The 23,122-nt window shown below is 35.9% G+C and overlaps 2 protein-coding genes across 3 annotated transcripts in view; one reads left to right on the forward strand and one right to left on the reverse strand.

Moving 5' to 3' along the window:
- The window catches only part of rnf19a (ring finger protein 19A, RBR E3 ubiquitin protein ligase), a 34,090-nt gene extending 32,674 nt beyond the window's left edge, over positions 1-1,416 (reverse strand). The window contains exon 1 of the mRNA XM_038287092.1: positions 1,282-1,416. The gene's annotated coding sequence lies outside the window, so the exon portion shown is untranslated. The remainder of the gene's footprint in view (positions 1-1,281) is intronic.
- Positions 1,417-6,474: 5,058 nt separating this feature from the next.
- ptpn2b (protein tyrosine phosphatase non-receptor type 2b) lies at positions 6,475-22,998 on the forward strand. 2 transcript variants are annotated; one of them, XR_005280986.1, is made up of 11 exons: positions 6,475-6,734; positions 9,557-9,647; positions 9,745-9,845; positions 12,894-12,992; positions 13,771-13,908; positions 14,815-15,024; positions 16,432-16,593; positions 17,469-17,677; positions 18,926-19,021; positions 19,556-19,716; positions 22,362-22,998. XR_005280986.1 is itself a non-coding variant. In XM_038287074.1 (10 exons), exons 1-10 carry the CDS (start codon positions 6,648-6,650, stop codon positions 22,381-22,383), a joined length of 1,215 nt encoding a protein of 404 aa, XP_038143002.1. In that variant the 5' UTR covers positions 6,476-6,647; the 3' UTR covers positions 22,384-22,998. The 2 variants fall into 2 exon arrangements, 1 of the variants encoding a protein (XP_038143002.1); XM_038287074.1 differs by lacking the exon at positions 19,556-19,716 and having other exon boundaries at positions 6,476-6,734.
- Positions 22,999-23,122: the final 124 nt, after the last annotated feature.

The following is a 23,122-nucleotide window of genomic DNA, read 5'->3' on the forward strand; positions in this document are numbered from 1 at the left end:
ATGGATGGAAAAAAAGAAGGTAGCAAAAAGTAGATTAAACAAAGGAAGGAGGAAATAGCCTTTACTGACATAGCACCTTTCCAACCAGGGTGCTCAAAAGTACACTACACCAGGGGTATTTAACCTATTGTCCTGCATACATTAGATGAGTTTGCACCAGCACACCTCAGGCAACAATGGCTGCAGAGGTTTGTTAATCCCTAATTTACCCAATCCAGAGTGTGGAGGCAGAGAAAAGGCCAAAAACATCCAAGGAAGTTGGTCTTAAAGAACAGGGCTGAACAACTCCTCTGTTAAGATTCACTGAAAAATCTATAAACCCATTAACCAACAAAATACAATTTAGAGTGGATAAAAGTTTCATAAAATTAGTCTGTTTCCAAATTACGAGGTTTGTCAAGTATCCTGCAACACATGAGTGTTATCTGGAACACATCACATCCGTTATAATAGATAAAATGAATCGGTACCAATCCAAAAAACGTATACCCCTGGATATGTTGTTAACAAACTGGAAATGAGTCCAACTATCACGCAAACGGATCATGGTCAGTTTCAATATGTTGTAATGATACGATTATGTAATTTTGACCTAGTGAAGATGGTTTAAATGAACACAATACTAAACAAAGTGGAACCACAAAACATATATATTCAATTGAAAAATTGATGCAACGAAATGATGTGACACCGCATACTGTGTGTTTTTAGCGCAATAAAAAGACAACATGTCAAAAATAGAGTTTTAAGAATTTTAAAAACAACGCGATTATATCAGCCATGTCTCTGAAAACAAAACTGAACTGGAAAAGGATTTTAAAAAAAAGTTCAACACAATTGCTAAACAGTCAAAGTAGTAGTACAACAGGGCTGCAACTACTCAAATAAATATGAACGTTTACATCGTTTTGGAAATGAAAATGATGACACTTTCCAAGCTGCTATTAGCATCGCATCAGATTTGTAGCAGAAAGCTAATAATGACTAACTTTAACCGTCTAAAGAGTTGCTAGCGCTAAACAGCTATGTGGGGATATTTCATCGTGTAAAAAACGATTTAATTCACATTTTACTTTAATTTTGTTACTCCGAACCACCATGAAGGATACAGATAATTAATTTTCTGTTTTCCGTCGAGATTTAAGTTTGAAGAAAACGGACATGCTAACTAGGCTAGCTTCTAAACAGCCCAGGAGAGGGGGGGGGGGAGGGGGGGGGTTCTTGATACTGACTAAATCCCAGCTAATTTAGGCGTTAAAGTTAATTGTGACTGTAACTTACTGTTTTATTCCGTCCAATTTGAAGTTACTTTACCACAGAAGACGGCCCTTCGGTCGCCATTACACAGAGTGCCGTGGTAGAAAGTGTGTAACACAAAACTTCAGCCAAGGTATGAATCCGCTGTGGTCAAGCAACGTCACCAACCGAAATAACACGGGTACTTCCGGTTAGGGACCAGTTTTGCTTTTCAAAATAAGAGTCAAACTCATCTATCTATCTATCTATCTATCTATCTATCTATCTATCTATCTATCTATCTATCTATCTATCGTACAGAACAGAAATATTATTATTTTTCTTTAATAATAAGCTAACTGAACATGATTTATTGTGAAATTGCAATTTATTGTAAAAAAAACAAAACCAAAAAAACGGTAAATACGGTCACACATTTCCAACTTCCAAGAAAAATCGTACTTAAACTTCGATATCTAAACAGTTTTTTATAGGTATGTGTGTGTTTGTGTTTAACTTATTAATAAAAAAAAACGCATTTAAAATCTATCTACTTGAGGCAAATTTACGGTTTTATTTGTGAAACAGAATGTTAAGGCGGAAAAAGTTTTCCTACTCGTATATTTTAGCTTGACCCTTACTGGCGTTCATCATGTGGTGAGAAAGCCTCCTAGTGGCCCCTGAGGAATATACAGGTGCTGGTCATAAAATTAGAATATCATGAAAAAGTAGATTGATTTCAGTAATTCCATTTAAAAAGTGAAACTTGTATATTATATTCATACATTACATACAAACTCATATATTTCAGATGTTTATTTTGTTTAATTTTGATGATTACAAATGACAACAAATGAAAATCTCAAATTCATCATATCAGAAAATTAGAATATTACTGAAGACCAATAAAAACAAAGGATTTATAGAAATGTTGGCCAACTGAAAAGTATGAACATGAAAAGTATGAGCATGTACAGCACTCAGTATTTAGTTGGGCCTCCTTTGGCCTGTATTACTGCAGCAATGCGGCGTGGCATGGAGTCGATCAGTCTGTGGCACTGCTCAGGTGTTATGATAGCCCAGGTTGCTCTAATAGTGGCTTTTAGCTCTTCTGAATTGTTGGGTCTGGTGTATTGCATCTTCTTCTTCACAATACCCCATAGATTTTCTATGGGGTTAAGGTCAGGAGAGTTTGCTGGCCAATTAAGAACAGGGATACCATGGTCCTTCAACCAGGTACTGGTAGCTTTGGCACTGTGTGCAGGTGCCAAGTCCTGTTGGAAAATGAAATCTGCATCTCCAAAAAGTTGGTCAGCTGCAGGAAGCATGAAGTGCTCTAAAACTTCCTGGTATGTGGCTGCGTTGACCCTGGACCTCAGAAAACACAATGGACCAACACCAGCAGATGACATGGCACCCCAAACCATCACTGACTGTGGAAACTTTACACTGGACTTCAAGCAACGTGGATGAAGTGCCTCTCTTCTTTTCCTCCAGACTCTGGGACCTTGATTTCCAAAGGAAATGCAAAATTTACTTTCATCAGAGAACATGACTTTGGACCACTCACCAGCAGTCCAGTCCTGTTTCTCTTTAGACGCTTCTGACGCTGTCTGTGGTTCAAGAGTGGCTTGACACAAGGAATGCGACAGCAGAAACCCATGTCTTTCATACGTCTGTGTGTGGTGGTTCTTGAAGCACTCACTCCAGCTGCAGTCCACTCTTTGTGAATCTCCCCCACATTTTTGAATGGGTTTTGTTTCACAATCCTCTCCAGGGTGCGGTTATCTCTCTTGCTTGTACACTTTTTTCGACCACATCTTTTCCTTCCCTTCGCCTCTCTATTAATGTGCTTGGACACTGAGCTCTGTGAACAGCCAGCCTCTTTAGCGATGACCTTTTGTGTCTTGCCCTCCTTGTGCAAGGTGTCGATGGTCGTCTTTTGGACAACTGTCAAGTCAGCAGTCTTCCCCATGATTGTGTAGCCTATAGAACTAGACTGAAAGACCATTTAAAGGCTTTTGCAGGTGGTTTGAGTTAATTAGCTGATTAGAGTGTGGCACCAGGGGCCATCAATTTTGAACCTTTTCACAATATTCTAATTTTCTGATATGATGAATTTGAGATTTTCATTTGTTGTCATTTGTAATCATCAAAATTAAACAAAATAAACATCTGAAATATATGAGTTTGTATGTAATGTATGAATATAATATACAAGTTTCACTTTTTAAATGGAATTACTGAAATCAATCTACTTTTTCATGATATTCTAATTTTATGACCAGCACCTGTAATTTTCCCAAGCCTACATTCCACTTCATTTAGGATTCATCCAAAAGCTTTAACCTGACCTTAAAGCAGCCAAAGCTATTGATAAACAATACAAAACAATACAATGAGTATTTGTGAGGGAGATCCGTTTTTTGCAGGTTGTTTTTAATCAACAATATACAGAAGACATCAAGTAAATGTTCTGGGATCAAATTAAAAGACAAACCCACATATATTTCCATCAAGATTAGCCAGAATTGACACCAGTGATTTACATTTGATCCCTGTGAATGTTACTCATCATTCTGAGGAAGGATTTCAGCATTTAAGCATTAGACATTAAGTCTGCAGTAAAAGTGAGAGATGAAAAAGAACTACTACCAACAGAAATATGTAAAATACATATTTATTTTTTTTACAGTTCTATTTCTTACATTTGGTATTTTCTTTTCCTGAATGAATTGACTGAAATAAAGAAAAAAAAACTATCTAAAAGTTATTTTTAAGAATTTAGTAGTCAGCCTCAATTCCATGTTAGCAGTCAGTTTTGACTTCAAATCTTACGGGTTTGTGCTAGAGAAGTCAATATAAACTGATGTTTTTATTTGAAAGATTGTTTTGCATCACAATAAGGAAATAACAATATCTTCTACTATGTAAATATTAAGTTTTGAAATGGTCTAATCGGAGTCCAGGGTTACATTTTCAAGTAAAATTTGTGAGATCGCCTGAAGAGGAGCTTGGATAACAGATGTCCTTATAACCCAAAAGCTCTGCAGAACTTCTACTTGAAGTGAGCAACTACAGATTTTCAACAAAAACTCTCCCCCTTAAAGATTTTATGTAGTTGTAGAAACAAAAACATTTACAAATGATACATCATGATCTAATAATTAATTACATCATGATACATGATAATTTTCTCATGCATAGATTTCTAAGGGCTAGTTTATCTGGGTCCATTTCCTTCCCAATCCTGGAACCAATTTGAACACTGTGGTTTGATGGTTAATTAATAAATGTTTCATGTCGAAATTCAAGTATTCTTGTTACTTGAACAAACAGTGGAGAATCCTAAGCATTTACAGAATTTTTTTTTTATTTTGGCTGGCTCTAGCACAATTACTATATTAATGTTTCTCCTCCTTTTTCTTTAGGCCATATCCCTTTCATCCTTCACCAAACACAAAGATACTTAGTGACAACACTCCCTAGGACACTGAAACAGGAATAGCTAATGTCAGACATGAATGATGAGGGGTAAAAGCATAGCTGCAGCTCCTTTAGTGAAAGACTTACACCCTGTTTGTGAAAAGGAGCGCTGCCGCAGGTCATTCATATATATTATATATATATATATATATATATATATATATATATATATATATATATATATATATATATATATATGTATGTGTGTGTGTGTGGACGTACTGCATATACTTTATATACCTCATGCACGTTTTCCTTGTTTTTGACACCTTCTTTTTGACTATAGAGGCGATGTGACAAGCGAATTTCTCCAATGTGAGATCAATAAAGTATATCAATCAATCAATCAATCAATCAATCAATCAATCAATCAATCAATCAATCAATCAATCAATCAATCAATCAATCAAGACCACCCGATGATCCATAGTTCAAACTAAGGCTTTTACAATTTTTGTTTTTGTTTTTATACAGATATCTCATTAAAATACATGAATGTGCTTTCATGTTGAATATAGATGTGGGAAGTAACTTATTATATTTACTCAGTTATGTTTACGTGAGAAACTTTGTAAAATAAATTACTTTTAGGAATAGTTTTGCAGAACTGTACTTTTCTATTTTTTTAATTACATTGTATTATATCAAAGTATTGTAATTTCAACTTAAGCCAAAGTTCTGGCTACGCTAACCTATGTGCGATACTTCAATGAATAAAGAAAATAGTTTTTTGGCCAAACTGCAGCAGTAGAGATACACACTTACAATTAATCTTAAAGGGAGACTTATTTATTTCTACTCAAGCTATGTTGTTTGGGCATACTATTCGCTTCCATGGGTGCTGATGGATACAGTTTAGTGTACAGCAATTTGAGTCCTGACCTTAACTATATAGACCACATTTAAGATGAACCGGTGTGGAGCACTGAATTTGAGTTTTCACATGTACAGTAAATATAAACCCCTCCACAAACCTTGAGGTATATCTTTATAGAATAGCGATTTTTTCTTTTGGTGGGAGTGGGGTTCCACCAGCAAAAGTGACCCTATAAATAAAGAATAGGATGTAGAAGAAATTTCATATAAATGTATTATTAGATGACCAAATACTTTTGGCAGTATTTGACTGCCAATTGTAAAATTCTATTTGGTATTTTTCTCTGCTTAAGGCTACTATATCATTTTTAAATATGAATCAGGTGTTATTATCAGTTACTTGAGTGACCTTCCTATCAAATACAGTATTTCTATTTTTTTTTTTTTTTTTAGTACTTTCTTGGATGGCTACTACTTATTTTTAATTCTGTAAAATAATTGTGAAGTAGTGCATTTTTTACTTGAGTACAATTTTTGGCTACTCTACCCTAAACTACTCTGCAGTTGTATGCATGTTTGATAAATGCATGCTATTAAAATTTTAAGAGCCAGTGTTGAAACTCAAAGCATATAAAAATTAAAGAAAATGTTTAGAAATATGATTTATCATTATTAATCTTCTGAGCTTCAGTCCACAATGTTTAAGGACCAATTCCATGTTCTCTTCGAAATAGCTAATCCAATAATGCTACTTTTAATTACATATTTTTAACAATATAGTTATTACCTTATTGACATAATTATTTTAACAAAACGCTTTGTCCTAGCCCCCTAAACATCCTAACACAGTTCATTTTGGTGAACGGAACCAAATGAGTCGAATCCCGGAAATGAAACGCAATTTCCAATTTACTTGTTTGACACTTTTCAGATGCGCATGCGCGCGGGGCTGTTCCCGAATGACAACTGCACCACATAACGGACAAACAGAGTCGGCATAGAAGCCGCTGCTAACGCAGGAAGGCTTAAGTCTGAGATTAAAGACTCATCTTACTCGGACAACGTTATGAGGTAGATAGTTAAAAAACATAAAACAAAACCGACTTCGGATGGAACAGACAGGCGCTGCCACTGTGAACATGGACCAAGAGTTTGAAGACATGGACTCTAAAGGCCGGTGGCAGAAGCTTTACTCTGTAAGTGTGTTAGCTTAGCTAGCGTGGAGCTAACACGGCTTGTACTGATAGCGCGCATTTTGCTGCCTACACCGACTGTGACGCTGGTGTCTATAGTTGTATTTTCACTTTTTGTTTTGTCTCATTTAACTTTCTTCTATTACAAGATAATTAAGGCTTATATTATCACTTAATATTAAGCGTAGTGTCTTGAGACGAAGCTTAAGCTGAGCGTACGGGCTTTAGCCCTTTGTAATTAACTGCATGTTTTTCCTTCATTCTACACTACTCAAGATCAACGCTATAATTTGTTTTGTCTAGTTTTGTTATTGAATTGAGTGTTTTTAGATTGTTACCCCCCGTTGTTTTGTAAGCATTTTTTGTTTACAATTTCATTGATGACTACTTTGATTTAAATCCGTAAAAGTAAATAAGCCATTATTAGTTTTAATAGACGTAGGCTAAAAATGAGTAAGGTGCATTTAGGTTTCGTTTATCAGGGTTACAAATAGCCTAATTTAGTTTTCAGTTTAACTTGTTTATATTGAGGCGATTTAAAAACAAATGTCATCTCAATGCAGATTACATGTCAAACGATTATAAAAGTCAAATTAATCGTCCTGTAACTCAATCTAAAGTTAAAAAAGTTTACTTTACTGTGGTTTACTCTGATTATTATTAACTTAATACAGTTTGATCCTAGAGTAGAATAAGCTTTTATTCCTCTCTTAGTGGGGAAATTGAACTACAGTTAAAGGTTAGGGATGCTAGAGATTAGGGAGAAAAACATTAAATACTAGGAAATTTTAATTGTTAATAATTTTTTTTCACTCTTTTTCATTTTGAATACATTTCTGTTCAAATAAACTAACAGATATAAATATAATTCAGTCAATATTAAAGTTAAATATCACAGAATAGAAAATAGAATAGAAAACCCCTTTATTGTCCCACAAAGGGGAAATTCTGGTGTTTACAGCAGCAAAAAGATTATAGAAAACATGATCATACAAATGTGGACCTTAGAAAAATATATAACAATAACATAATAGTGAAAAGTTAAAAGATAAACAGTAAAATACTGTACTAGAACGTGTTTTAACAATATAAAAACTGTGCACCTGGAGAGTAAAAAAACATTATACAGCTATGGACATTTTTACAGTAATGGGTGTTTGAAAATAGCAACAACATCTGAGATGTGCAAAATGACAGCATCATGTTATTTAACTGATTTTAGGTACAAACTGCAAAATCAGAATTAATGTAACAACTTATTGAGGCTGCTGGGCACAGTGGTGGTTTTAAAGTCTTACAGCATATGGGAGGAAGGATCTGTGATAACGCTCGGTGCATTTAAGGTGCAGCAGTCTTTCATAGAAGGAGCTCTACAGTTCTGCAACACCTTCATGCATGGGGTGGGAGACATTATCCATGTTCATTTATTTAGGATCCTTTTGTTTCTCACCTCCTGCACCGAGTCCAGAGGGCATCCAATCACAATTCTGGCCTGCCTGATCAGCTTATCCAGACGCTTTCTCTCAGCTACAGATAAGCCACTGCTCCAACAGACAGCCTTAGAAGATGGCTGATGCCACAGTATAGTCATAAAAGGTCCTTAGGAGCACCCCCTGCACTCCAGAAGACCCCAGTCTCCTCAGCAGGAAGAGTCTGCCCCAACTTTTCTTATACAGAGCATCAGTATTGTGAGTCCAGTTCAGTTTGTTATTCAAATGAACACCTAGGACTCAAACGAGTCCACTATCTCAATGTCTGTTCCCTGGATGTTCACCGGTGTCAGTGGGGTAGAGATAAGCTATTTGGAGGAAATACCTGTACTAAAGTTTTGTCAGAGGTAGCGGAGAGGACTGTGCAAGTAATGTGCATAATCAAAGAGGGCAGTAGAGATGGTCCCTGAAGAGCTGGGTCTTCATAGGTTTGGTAAGGATAGCTCTGATCCACCTTTGTGGTGTATTTCTGTCAGTAGCAGGGTCTCAGTACTTTTTCCTCTTGTTTGCACAAAATATGGTAAAATCGGTAGAGTGGTGAAATACACTGTTGGCAATGAAGAGTTTAAACACTTAACAAACGGTGTGTCTGTTTCTATTTAGGTATTGCATAGATCAACATTGTGATAGAGGAGAAAAAAGAAATTAATCATATGATGCCAATTTGTGAAAGGGCCGTCTGTCTAAGGAAGGCCAGCTGAGTGCGTGAAGTTGTCTGATTTTGTTTACACAACAATCTGTGAGCTTTGTCCAACTGGTCTGTGACTGATGTCTAGCAACATGTTTCAGCACAGCTTTGGCTGGAAATTATATGAATTATTAACTATGACTCATATTTGTGATTACAAAAAAAAAAAATCACATTAAAGATAAAAATGATATGTATGTCAAGTTTTAGTCAGAAGTTTGACCTAACATGAGTTGTAACATTTTTTGTTAGAATTAATCTCTCTTTTAGGTAGAATTAATCTCATTAATTGTTTTTTTTTTAATATATATATTTTTTTTATATAATCAACTTTATTCAGCTAATTGTTTCTGTTTGTTATATCAAAATATAAGTAAAGAAATCACAAGACAAAACATTTGCAGATTCAAAAAATTTATTCGCTTGCAAACATTTAAATTTGAAGATTACGGTAGAAACAATTTCCAATTTTCTGAAGGACGGAAGAGTTTGGTCAGGTTGGGATGGGATGTTAAAATTTAAGATGTGATGCTGGTGTTGTATTTGGTCCCAAAGTACCGTAATAGGATAAAAACATAACTTTTAGCATTGAATTTTATTTTTTCCTTTTGTGTTTTTAAATGTGAAACCATTTTTCTGGTGTTCAGGAAATCAGGAATCAATCCCATGAGTGCTCTTACAAAGTGGCAAAGTATCCAGAAAATCGCAACCGCAACAGATACAGAGATGTCAGTCCATGTGGGTAAACATTTGCCTTGCCTGTTTATCTCTTAACTACATCTGTTGATTTATAACTGGTGGTAAGATATATTTTTTTTCCCCCTTCGCCCTGCAGTTGATCACAGTCGAGTCAAGTTGGAAAACACAGAAAATGACTACATCAACGCAAGTCTGGTGGTCATGGAAGACGCCCAGAGAAATTACATTTTAACACAGGCAAGTAACACTTAAGCCAAAAAATAATTATAGTTTTAAAATAACTGCTTATTTGAATGAAGGTTTGTATTTAAGGCTTTCGTGATATTTTCATTCTTGTTTCACAATTTCATTATGCAATTTTATAAATGAACTAAATCTGTTACTCTGGTCTGAAATTGCAAAAATAATATAAACTAATTTATCTCTAGAATTTAATTTGAAAAGTAGTAGCATTGAAATACCTTATTTTTTGGAGTTAAACTGACAAACTATAACTGTTAATCTTTAATAAATAGTTTCTATCACCACCTGGTAAAAAAATTTGTATGACTTCTTGGCATTTTATCTAAAATAATTGTTTTCCCCTGAATTTGTTGATTCTCTAGTACATACAAGTGTGAAGAAAACTGTTTTTATGAAGGAAAAAACCCACAATGGTCACAGGAATAACTTGAATCTTGCAAAAAAATAAGAAGAAATAAAATTCTATTAAAATAACAACATGAAAGCCAGACATTGTTTTTCAACCATTTTCAACAGAATGATTTAGAAAATAAACTCATTAAATGGACAGAAATGATGGTGCCCATAAATTAACATTTTGTTACACAACCTCTCAGTAGGTATTTCAGTTCTAGCTCCTCATTGGAAAACTGCTCCAGTTATCTCAGGTTTGAAGGGAGCCTTTTCCATACGGCACGTTTCAATTCCCTCCAAAGATGCTCAACAGAATTTAGTTCATACAAGACCACTTCAGAATAGTCCAGCGTCTTACTCTTAGCCTTTCTTGGGTGTTTTTATCTGTGTGTTGTGGGTAAGTATTCTGAAGACCAATGACCTGCGTCTGAGACAAAACTTTCTTACATGAGCAGCACATTTCCTTCTAGAGCAATTGATAGTCTAGAGATTTCATTGTACCCTGCAGAGATTCAAGACACCCTGTGCCAGATAAAGCAACACAGCCCCGGAGCATAACAGAGCCTCCTTGTTTAACATTAGAGACAGTGCTCTTTTCTTGATAAGTTTCATTTTTCCATCAGTGAACCTGAAGATGTGCCTTGGCTTTTTCAGATTCAAGTTGTTTCTGTGACGACTGTGCTTAGGTCACATGACTCATTCAGTGACGGATCTGACCCTCTTAGGTTACAAAGCAAGTTTTTGAGAAAAACTGCCTGAATGGAGCATCGACATACACCAAGTTCTGCACCTTTATCTGAAAAATAATGAAATACATCTCAAATTAAGCTAATAGTGTGGTCAAAAGTTATGCTCAGACTTTTTAGGCTTAGACAGATTTATTTTGTCATTTTGTGTACACAAGTGTAAACAAAAAGAAATTTCGTTAAGAACAGCTCTCTAGACAATTTAATTTTTTTAAATGACACTTATGCAGTGTTGCTTTAAGATTATTTTCTATCTATTCATTCGCTTTCAAGTTCATCTTTTATTAAAACATTTTCTTTTGAATATGTCACATTAATGTGGTATATTTTGTGGTATATTTCTCATAAAATCTGTGGGGTAACTTGACCCAGTTTGGCAGCCCTTTTCTTTCCTTTGTTTTTTTTAAACATTTGTGCGTTCTTCTGAAATGAGTCATCTGTGGTTTGTGTAAGTGGTTAAAGTCCCGTAAAAGAAGAGAAATTGACAAAAAACTGTTTAAAGAAACTGTTTATTTGCTTTAAAAGGAAATCCCTTTTATATATATTTTCCTTAAGTAGTACAGTGTAAATAATGCAGGTATCTCTGTGGTCTTTAGTGTTATCTGTATCTTCTTCTCTTTGCCACTGTAGTTTTTCCAAAACTGTGTTTTGATGATCTGTTTGGGAAAAAATTTAAATGTTTGAATATCAATAATAACTATTATTATTACATAAATCTCAAGTGTGCTTAACCACACCATGACCTGTAAAGTTTTTTTTTGCGTAGTTATCAGAAGGTATGTTTCCACCACCCTATCCTGAACCTTTAAGGCTAGAACACACCGGCTGCATATGACTTTTAAATCTCCGATCCAATTTTTTTTTCCATGTCACACGGACTGCATACAGAGAATCTAGGCAGGGTGGCCAGATCTGCGCAGACTTATTTTATTATCTCTGTGCCACAAAAATGAAAACAATTTCCCACATTTGACTTGGACAGATTATGAAAAGTTATTTAGAAAAATTTATTAAAAACCACCAGCGCATTCTATGACAAAGCTCCACTTAATGAGCCTGTTCAGCATTTCTAACCAGAACAGACAGTAAAAGTTCATATGCCTAGACTATATCAGAAATACAATGTTTCTCAATTTTTTCTTCCGAGGAGATTGATAAAGTGCACTTTCTGTCCTCCTGAACTACTATCATAGGTATTCTATATACACAATGTGCAACTTCAAAACTGACTGTTTCCCTGTGTGATTAACGGATTTTTTTTTTTGTATTTTCCCCCAAAGAGGATGTGTTTTACTCTTACTTTCAGACCCATGAAATAACTGCCGAATTGCTGCATAGTCTGACTAAAATAGACCTGGGGTCTATCAGTCGGACCTATGCAGGCCCCTTTGCGTAAAATCGTGTCGGGTGTGATCATCTCCTTTGACTTTTAATGAGTGCTGAACGTCATGACCCCATCCGACACAATTTTCTGTCTGATCAGACGCAAAATGGGATTTGGTGTGTTCTGGCCTTTATCCAGCAAAAAAAAAAAAAACCTTGAACCATTACTTTCACTGGGGTTTTATGTGTATGTGTACTTCAACTGCAGTGTCAGTGCTGGTTATGGAATATACATCTGCAAATGTTGTCAAGTAGTCCCTCATGAAATCATATAATATTTGCATGGAGGTTTTACCACTGCCAAAAGGCAAAGGCTATGATTTTAAACAAAAGAAACTAACAAAAAAAATTTTCGAGTTGAATTTTACACTGCATATATTCTGTACATGCAGTGGATTTATTAAACTGCTGAAAAAGCACTCAAAGTGAGAAGGTTGCTTCTGCAGCTAACAAGTATAGATAATGGCATTGCTTATTGGAGAAACATCGCATCTAACTGTACTGTTTATTTTGTCCACAGGGCCCCCTCAGGAACACTTGTGGCCACTTTTGGCTCATGATCTGGGAGCAGAAGACGAAGGCGGTCATCATGCTCAACAGGGTGATAGAGAAGGGATCAGTGAGTACAGAATGGAGGAAAAAATCTCTGCCCATGCAGAGATTCTGGTATCTAACATGATACAGACTACAGCTATATTGTCAACTTGTCTCACTCCAGTTCACACCTTCCAAATGTTGTCCATCCAACTGGAAAATCATGAAACCTCCATTTTGATTGTCCTATTTGTAGATTGTTTAAACAACAATAGAGAGATGTATCATATCTGCCTCCTGGAGCTCCAGTGGATCCTGCATACTGCAGATTAAATCCTTTTCCTGGCAGCACAGCTGTGATCTTTCTCAGTAAAGCAGCTGAATTGGCTCTCGCTTTGTCATGAGATTTGCTTGATGACTGTTTCTTGGAAATGGATGATAAAGAGCACCTAGTTAATAGATGACTGCAAAAAAAGGGAATCTAATCTGTTTTTTATCTCTCTCTCTTTTTTTTTTTTCATTGACAAGATTTCTTGAATAATTTACCCTTTTAATATATTCTTGTTCCTGTTTCGTGTCTTATTATAGACCTGACCTCTGGTTTAACTCCAGACTAAATGCTCAAATGTTTGCAGTTCTTTTCAGGTCACTCTCTTTTTATACAAAACTGCTTCATTTGAAGGTGTACTTGAGTAGATTTAGGTTTGTACTTGTGTCACATAAATAAACTTCTGTTGTTTTTGGTATAGCTTGGCTCAACATTTCCTATGCATTCTCCTGTTTGTTGTCAGCATATATTTTATTCTGAAGTTTATTTTTATTTGCACCATTAATTAAAACATATATGTGTAATTTCTCTGTAGGAAAAGTGTGCTCAGTACTGGCCTACAGCAGAGGAGAGAGAGATGGTCTTTAGAGACACACGTTTTTTGGTCAAGCTGTTGTCAGAAGACACCAAATCTTACTACACCACCAGAGTGCTGCAGCTACAGAACATTAATGTAGGTTTCTGTTTTTTATTTACCACACATATTTGATTTGCATTGATCTGAATATTATAACATTACAATATTGAAACAAAACAGCCTGTTTTTCTAAACCTTTTTAAACCTGTTGTGTGAATGTCGTTGATGATGCCGATGATGATGATGTGACAGTGTTGTTGTAGGATTTTAGGTGTTCTAACCAGAAATTTCTTAATAATTTAAGTGCAGTTGTATGCTAGTTTAAACTATATTTATATCTCTTAAACATTTTGAATTTGCCACATTAAAATCCTAACTTCAGTGTATTTAACTTTATACATAGCTCTCTCCCTGACCTGTACGCTGTGTTCCACTGCCTTTATGATGCTGTTTATTCACCAGTGTTCCTCAACAAACCTTAATTGAGAAGCTCATTCAGCTTGAGTAAATATTACCCTACGGGTGACTATGTTTACTACCTGTGTGGTATCTGATGGCTGTTGGCTGTAATGGATTATATTATGCAGATGATTTCGACAAAACAGGGTTGAATATAAATGCAGGCTAACCATGTCTGATTTTGATAAAATAAAACATCTTGCTCAAATCTTATTTTTCTTCTCCTTGACAGTTAAATTTTTTAAATAAAGTTTAGCAAAAAATGCAAAAAAACCCCAAACCTATCTAATAGAATAAACAAACTTGTGTATGTAATTGTGTTTTATGCTTATGACCAAGCTAAACATTTAGCAAACATTAAAACAAACTTTCCAAAAGTTTTTTTTTTACTTCTATATCCATCAGATGTGGGTTCTGATAATAAGGAGAAACTGAAAGTATTTCTGCACTTCACAGGACTTCTGTAACCTCACACGGACTGATAGAAATCAGCAGTAGATTTCCTGCTTCTAATTTTAGCTCCAAAATTTCTCCCTTTCATAGACGGGGGAGAAGAGAGAGATCTACCACTTTCACTACACCACGTGGCCTGACTTCGGTGTCCCCGAATCCCCGGCATCCTTCCTAAACTTCCTCTTTAAAGTGCGGGAATCTGGAGCATTGGGGATGGATCAGGGGCCGGCTGTGGTGCACTGCAGCGCTGGAATCGGACGCTCAGGGACGTTCTCACTAGTGGACACCTGCCTCGTCCTTGTAAGTGCATTTGCTTGGATCCTCTGAGGGTATAAATGTTTATCTTTTTATATTCACCCAAACACATTAGCTGGTGGAGGCACTTCTTAGTTTACTGTAGCTTTTTGAATGTCAGAAAAGGTTTTGCTTGAACGACTGCCAGAAAAAAAGATTATATTTGTGAAACATTTTTCTAAATAATATGATTTTACATAACAGTTCACAGAACAGTTCTTCCCTAAGATGTCAGTAGTTTAGCTCTTATTCTCCTGCTCTTTCAAGATGGGACAAAGAAGTCGTTTCATAGTTGGTTTGTTTATTATTAAGGTCATTTCAGGACTCTGGCTTCCCCACACACTTAAGGCAACCACACCATTTAAACCTTTGTTTATAAAGTGCTTTAAAATTCCATGAGGGACCCATAGTGCTGCACAGATGATTGAAATACATGAGAGAATCATAAAATTGAAAGGGACACAAGTACAGCTCTAAACATTTAAAGGCAACAATAAGTGCAATTGGTCAGGCTTTCTGGAGTGAAAGATCAGTTTATAAAAGTTATTCTAATTTAAGATTCCTGTCTGACCTGAGTCACTAATTCAGTCCTAGAAACCACCATTGGCTTTGAACTTCAGATCTCAAAGATATGCCAGGAAGATATCTAGTTTAGTAGGTCAGAATTAAAAGGAAGTGGAAGACATTTCAAATAAAAACAAAACTAAAAAAAACTAAAATGAAAATGGAAATGAAACTGGTATCTATCTGGTTTAGATAATATAATGTTGGGGTAGTGTGTTCACATAAAAAACAAAAAAACAAACAAACCATAACATATTGCCAAAAAAAAGGTCCTGATCAGTCAGATTTATTAGTGTATTAGAAGATCTGTTTTCAGTTTAAATTTAACTCTGGACTTCGGACCTCTTTATAGAGAGTATAACTATAATTTGACCTATCAGCAGCTATGGGCCGAATCAGCTCCTCCATCTTTACAGTGGCCGTTTTGGCTACGCTCTCCTGACCAACCTGTTGATTCAGGTGGACGGCTACATCTTGGTTGGTTTGCACCTCTACCATATCATGCTAGAAGGTCAACCAAAGAGTAGGATATTGTTTACTGCCCTAAAGCTGGTTTTAACTTTACAATTTCATCCCTGACCTGTCTGCTTTGTTCCTTAGTCTTCATGTTGTATTCCAGAAGATTCTCCGTTGAATCTCTTCTGTCTAATAAAATGAAACACTTAATGTTATCATACTGTGTCAGTCTTCTTCCATAGGTAGCTGTAATCTGTCCTTGTTAGATTTTCTTGCATTATTTTAATTGCTTTATTGAAATTATAAATCGGCACTGATCTTGAGTGTTCCTTTTTAGTCATCGCAAACTTCCTCCCTTAAGTTAAACCAAGTTATTGTACTTTTGTTTTCTAGATGGACAAAATGAAAGACCCATTATCGGTGGATATTAAAAACATCTTGTTAAAGATGAGGAAATACCGCATGGGTCTGATTCAGACTCCTGAACAGCTGCGATTTTCCTACATGGCTGTCCTTGAAGGAGCCAAATTCATCATGGGGGACTCTTCTGTACAGGTAGGGGTAATACTCTCATACCTCAACTTAAGATCCCTTTGATTTTCAGGTTATGATACACATTTTATGATCTATAACATGAGTGATGTTTGGTTCTGATTTGCTGCATGAGGTTTTCTGTTCAGAAAACGGTTTAATAAACTCTATTGTGTTTTATATAAGCAGTTTATCAATGTTAGCTACCAGTGATAAATTCATTTTTCTTATGTGATTCCCAGTTAGAAGGGATTGTGCTTCTGTTTAAATAGGTAAATGCTAAGAAATAAGTTAACAGGACAAGATTCAGTTTTAGATATTTTTTGTCTGTGTTGATAAGCTTGTATGTCACGGAAAAAAAATAAATAAATCAACATTTTATTTAAAATGTTACATTTGAAATCCACTACATTTTTGGTTTTGGTCATTTCAGGATTATTTTATCTATTATTTTAGATGTAGTGATGTTCATTCCCTTAGTAAGTTGACAGGAAGAAACCTAGAGAAAGTGAGGGAAGAAGTGGGACTAAACCTGAGATACCTGCATCAAAGACTCTAGCCTCCATGTATGATGTACCGGCTCTACCACTGAGCCCCTGTTTCCAAATGGAGCCGTTTAATAGTTGGAACATCATGTTTTATAGGCAAAAAACTCTTATTTTTAAGAGTGTCTGTGGGTTTCTTTGTCAAAAATTCAGTTTTTGAACATGGAGTGTCTGACCTACAAGGGGAAGTTGCAGTACCTCAATTTCCCTTATAGATACAGTAAGAGGATTAAGATTCTGGCCAAATGGACAGTAGATTAGATAGATTGTGGATTACTATATCAATAAACAATGTTTTTACGTCTTACGTTGATATTTCTATGTCTTCTATTGAAATGACTTCTCTGCCTGCAGAACCAATGGCGTGAATTGTCTGAAGAAAATCACGAGCCATTTTCAGAGTCTCCGCCTTCATCAGAACCTCAGGCTCGGTGTCCGCCAGAGCGTAACAATAGGACCCAAAGGGGGGGCCAGCAGGAGGAGGCAGAAGATTACAGACAGGACAGCAAAGTACCTACACAGTCTTCCTGCAAAGAACAGGAACTGGATGGCAGCACAACACAGTCAGTATTCAAATTCCGGTTACATAAACTGATGGGGATTGCTGACCTTTAATCTTAATCTATGTAGTAACAATGAACTATGTTATATAATATTTAATAATGAAAATAAATGTCTCACAATTTATTGAAAAAATGTTTAAAGGATAAGCTTTTAACTTAAAACTGGGTGATCTTCTGTGTCTTAACTTAAAGCATAAAAGGAGCAAAATTACTACTCTCTCTAAAATGGTCTAAACTGTATTTTTAAAAGACAAACAAAACTTAAAAGTAGAAAACTACATATCACTACCTCTGAGGCGCTGATACAGGTAGAATTTTCCCAAATAACAATGAAAAACTGATTCTCCAAGGTTTACTGGACTCCTTGGAGTTTGATGAAATAGGTTTGCAGGTTTCTAAAAGCTTAATTCGAAGTTGAAAGAAATGAAGCATCTAGTTTCTGGACCAGAGCAGGAGCTGAAGAGAGGGAGAAGGATTGCCTGCAGGTCTTGGATTAATTTGGCTCCGAAAGTTTCACCTCGGCTTGGTGGAACTAGGATTAGGAGCTTCTCTTTGGCTGAATGTCTTTCAATGAATGAGGCAGCTTCTCTCCAAACTGGATGTTATGAAGTAAAAAATAATGAAAAATACTTGGGTAATTAAAAACCAAGGTTTGCATAGTTACACAGCAGATCATAAAATGCAAACTAAAACGTTTATCACTACCAACCGTCAAAGATCATGCAGCTTCTCACCTCCTCAGTCAGACAGACTGAGGAGGAGTCATCATGACTCACTGATCCATCAGAGATTGACTGGACAATGAGGCGGCCATGTTACAACAGACAGCCAATAAGAAAATCTGATTCAGCTATTTTATCTATGCTTGTAGATCAAACTGCCTCCATGCTGAAGCTCAAACATGCAATCAAAATGTTTGCATTCAACAACCTGTATTTTAATTTAGAGAATCATAGATCAAACTCGTGTTGGATTTAAAAACAAAAGAGGAGCAAAACAATTTAGCGGTATATAATTTGAAATATAGCATAAGTTTATATAAAATACACTTTGGTAAGTATTCATGTCTCTCATACAGCACACATAAGTTTTTTAGGAATGAATAAAAGAAAAAAAAAGTAAATGTAGAATATTTTATAGGCAGTTGTCAAAAGTGGTTAAATACATATGTAAAAGCAGATCTGGGATGTTCTATGCGGTGCCTAGAAAAACAGAACCTAACCACATTTTATCCTCTGTTTTACACAGCAAACGGCGCAGAGAAGACAGTATCTCCAAATCTGCCAACACCAAAACACCCCAAGGCAAGTCCAGGTCAACTGACTCGGAGAGGAAGAGAAAAAGGTGATTACATCTTGAGGCAAAAACCACTTGCTATTTCTGATGCTGATTTATTTGCACTGGTGTATGGCGTCAGATGAAATGTCAGCGCGATGTTGGCTATACAAATGGGTAGATAATAAAAAAACTGAGATCCTGTTTATTGCATCTTTATGAAAAAGAACTGATGTGTAAAATCTATCAACAGTATATCAGCCTTTCTAGCTTTTTAGTTTGCTTTGAAAACAGGAAAAGAAAATGTATGCTGTGTACACTTTATATTTTGTTTACACACACTAAATTATTATTTTTAGAAAATCATTTTGAAGAAAGAAACCAGTCGGTCTTGTTTTCTGGCATCTTTGTGTTGTTGTCTTTTAAAGACTTACAGTTAGACCTGATCAAGCAATTCTCTCCGGTGACGGCACAGATTCAAAGTCACTTCTCAGAAGCCTCCCTTTGTTGTGTGATATCTCAGTGGTGTTCCAGTAAGAGCGACACAAACGTGCAATCGTTTCTGATCAGGTCTCACTCTCCTGTTGTGGTTTTCCTGGACAGTTTGGGGTGTATTTGCTGCACATGACAAGAGCTGGCCTGTCCGGTGGGGGGCAGCCTGTCTTTACTTCCCTCTGAGACAGAAACTACCACGAGGAGCACATTTAGAGGAGGAACTTTACCCACAGCTTGTGGAAAAAGATCACCCACTTGTGTACCTGGAGGTGTGTGTGTGTGTTGGCGTGATTCTGTGGTTTGGAGTTGTTAATTGTGGCTGCACTTTGGCATGGTGTGTGCATACTTGTGTTTACATGTGGTTAATGCTTTTTAAAACGGAAATGTCAGGCTGAACTAAACAGTCAGGATGCAAATGTGATACACAAAAGTACTCTAAGTGAGGCTAAGCTTTTTATGCAAACTAATTTCATGTAATTAAAAAAGTGAATGTGTATTGCTCAGCTGCTGCTGAATGTAGTTTATCTAAAAATGATTTTCTAAATCAAACACTTGTGTTTGCTTTTTTTTGTTGCTCCTAACTCTGAGGTTCAGAGTATAATAATAAAAAAAAAAAACTATTCTTAAACTTTTTAGTGAAAGTCACTATTCTCCTTTTATTACTCAACTTTGCATGCCATGTTATAATCAATCTCTTATTTCCACTTTATTTCCACCTGCTTTATCCATTGCCTAAGCTGCAGTTAAATCTTTTCATGAATCACGAAGATAAATGGTTATAAAGTATATTTATGTTTGAGTTGATGTAGCTGTAAATTATTTGAGTTATTTATATCATCCTTTATTGCCATATATTGCTTGTTAACAATGTTTGAACCAGTTGACTTTTATAATATAAGCTCCCTGATCAAGTCTGAATATCATGGGGTGCATAATATATCAGCATTATCGTCTGTATTAAATGGTCATTTTTAAACATCAGTATTGGTCTGAATGTAAGCAATCAGTGGCTGTTGGGGGCTGGTCATGCATTGTTTACTTGATCATGTGATGGGGATAAAGATGTCAGGGCTGGGGCTAACATTTCAGTGTCCAAATATCGGTTATAGCATGTGGTGGAGGCAGTCTTTCATATAAGTGCATCCCCTAAAATGAAAAATAAAGACTTTTGCTTGTAAATATTTAAGACAAATCACCTATTCTGATCTTCTGATTTGTTCCCCTTCCTTATATGGCAATAAATTAGGACATATCTGGTAGTGTTTTTTGCTCTCTGAACACACAAGTCTATAAAACCACTTTATACCGTAGTTCTACCCTCTTTTACATTTTGTCTTGTTATGATGTGATCATAATACTGTCGTAACACAGGGATGCTAACATCTTTTACTTCTGTAAACAGTGCTCTGCTGTGTGATGTCTACATAGGTAGTAGGAGACCTTGTTTAGTAGGTTAAAATCCAACCATAATCCGAGGAGCAGAACGATTAACGAGTTGTTTAAAAACTTGCAGAAAAACCCTCTTGTCATCCTATCATGATTTTTGATAATTTCTTTTAAATGATTGAACTGGGAATTTATTACTTTAGCGGTTATATTTTGTCTCCCAAGAGGATGAATATAAATGTTCTTTACAATGAAATTCATTCTTTTTTTGTTTTTGTTCAACTGAATGACTTCCTAAAGATGCTTTAAGAAGTTAGACAAGTTTACCAAAACAAATATTATCAGTGAACCTCAAGTGCTACCATGTGGTAGTAAGCACAGCCGGGGTGGAAGCTGCTGCTGCAGAAAGATCTAGACTTGGCTATTTTCAGTAGAGGTCAAAGTTCAGCAGGTATCATAGACTGAATGCCTTACGGTACTATTTCTGTCTTTTACTGTAATGTTTGAATAGTGTTCTTAGATTTAACCCAGAGCATCCAGAGAAGGTCTGAAATTTCCTTGAGTTTGGTCCGTCTTTATTCATTTGCTGTTTCCTCCAAACTATGAGCTGCAGTCCACCCTGAGGACGCTCTGAGAAACATACAAAGCTGTCAGACTAAATCTAAAAATGGCCTTGTTGTCAACCCACAATGAATTTCTTCTACCACAATTAGCCTTTTATAATTTCCTTGAACAAGCCTGTTCACACTGGGATGTCTGAACCTAGCCACTCACCTGCTATGAAAAAAAAAAAGCATAAGTAGGGCTGCGTATTATTATATTTAATATATATATGATATATATTTTTTTATGAAGGGGGAATAAATTAACAAAAATGCATCAGCCACCGGTATTACTGAATTTTCAGAATATTTTGCAGCTAAAATTAGCATTATATTATTCTTTTAGCTTTTTAGGACTCCAATCACGACCTATGCCTAATCCCTTACTATTTATTTTTAGTCATTGGTAGTTTTAAGCAACACTGCGATTGTTTAAGCTATTTATCATAAAAGTTTTTAACTGTATTCAGACAAACTGCAATGAAAGAAATCCTAAAGTGATTTAAAAAAAAAATTTTCTGAGGTCAAATGATTATCGTGGTGATCCTGCAATGGATCCTGTCTGGTTAGTTAGCTCTACATGTACAGCAGTTTCCGGGTAGTTCCAGGTAAATTAGACCATCTGCTTGGTAAATATATGCATAACTACCTGAAAGGTGGTCACTGTTTAAGCTGTGATTGTGAAATACAAAACCAGATGTCCATTTCCTTCACATTGATGAGCTCTTCTGTGCCCGTCGCAGATGTCTGAATTGAACATGCTCAGTTGGTTGGCTTCTGTTTCAACAGTGTGAAATGCTGCATTTAATGCATCGATTTAGCTAATATGACAGCACGTCTCACATGATTAGTGAACCAAGATAGAAATCCCACATGCGCTCACTTTTCTGACTCCTTCACCCTTCTTTTTGTGTGTCTTGTGACAGGGTGAAAACCAATGACTGCTAACCAGCTCCACCTGACTTCAGCTCTTGCAGCGAAGGCAGCCTCGGCAGGGAACTCCAGCTCTCTACCCCTCCAAACTTCTCAGCTCTTCCTCCTCCATGTTATTTTTTTCCCTCCTCGTCTTAATCTAGCAAAGTGCTGTTCTTCAGCGACACTCTTCCCCTCTTAAGCCTCGGCCAGAACCCTCCTCAGCTTTTTCCTCTTAACTGTTTACAGCAGACACTTTGACATTCACACAGGAGCTTTAAAACCCCCTCCTCAGACCTCACCTCAGCCTCTGGTAAAGCTGCTTTTTACTCTCGTTTTGCTTTTCGTTTCCTCTCATAAGACTGAAAGTATGGAGTACGCATTGCCAATTTGTAATGCTGTTCATACAGGTATTTTTTGGGGTAAAAAAACAAAATTTCAGAGGCAAAAGAGGTTCTATTTTTTATAAAAAACTACTTGAAGTTTTTAAGGTGACGCTGGGTTTGGTATAAGACAAGCACTGCCTCCACCCACAAGTAATACAGTGGCATGAAAATATTTCAATGATGTACATAGTACTCTGTTTTTTTTTAAAGATGTGTATTAAAGATATTTTTTGCTTGTAAAGTCAAATAAAGAGCTTATGTTACAGATCTTAATGCTGCAGAATACTCAAGAATTCTTTTGAAATTAATGGTCTTAAGTTTAGAGTGTAAACTCAAAATAAAACTGGTATTTTACCTATAAATCTGCATCTGTTCTTGTTTTATTTCCT

Source organism: Cyprinodon tularosa, unplaced genomic scaffold, assembly GCF_016077235.1.
Source record: "Cyprinodon tularosa strain WSP-4 unplaced genomic scaffold, ASM1607723v1 ctg234, whole genome shotgun sequence".
In the NCBI taxonomy this organism is placed as follows: Eukaryota; Metazoa; Chordata; class Actinopteri; order Cyprinodontiformes; family Cyprinodontidae; genus Cyprinodon; species Cyprinodon tularosa.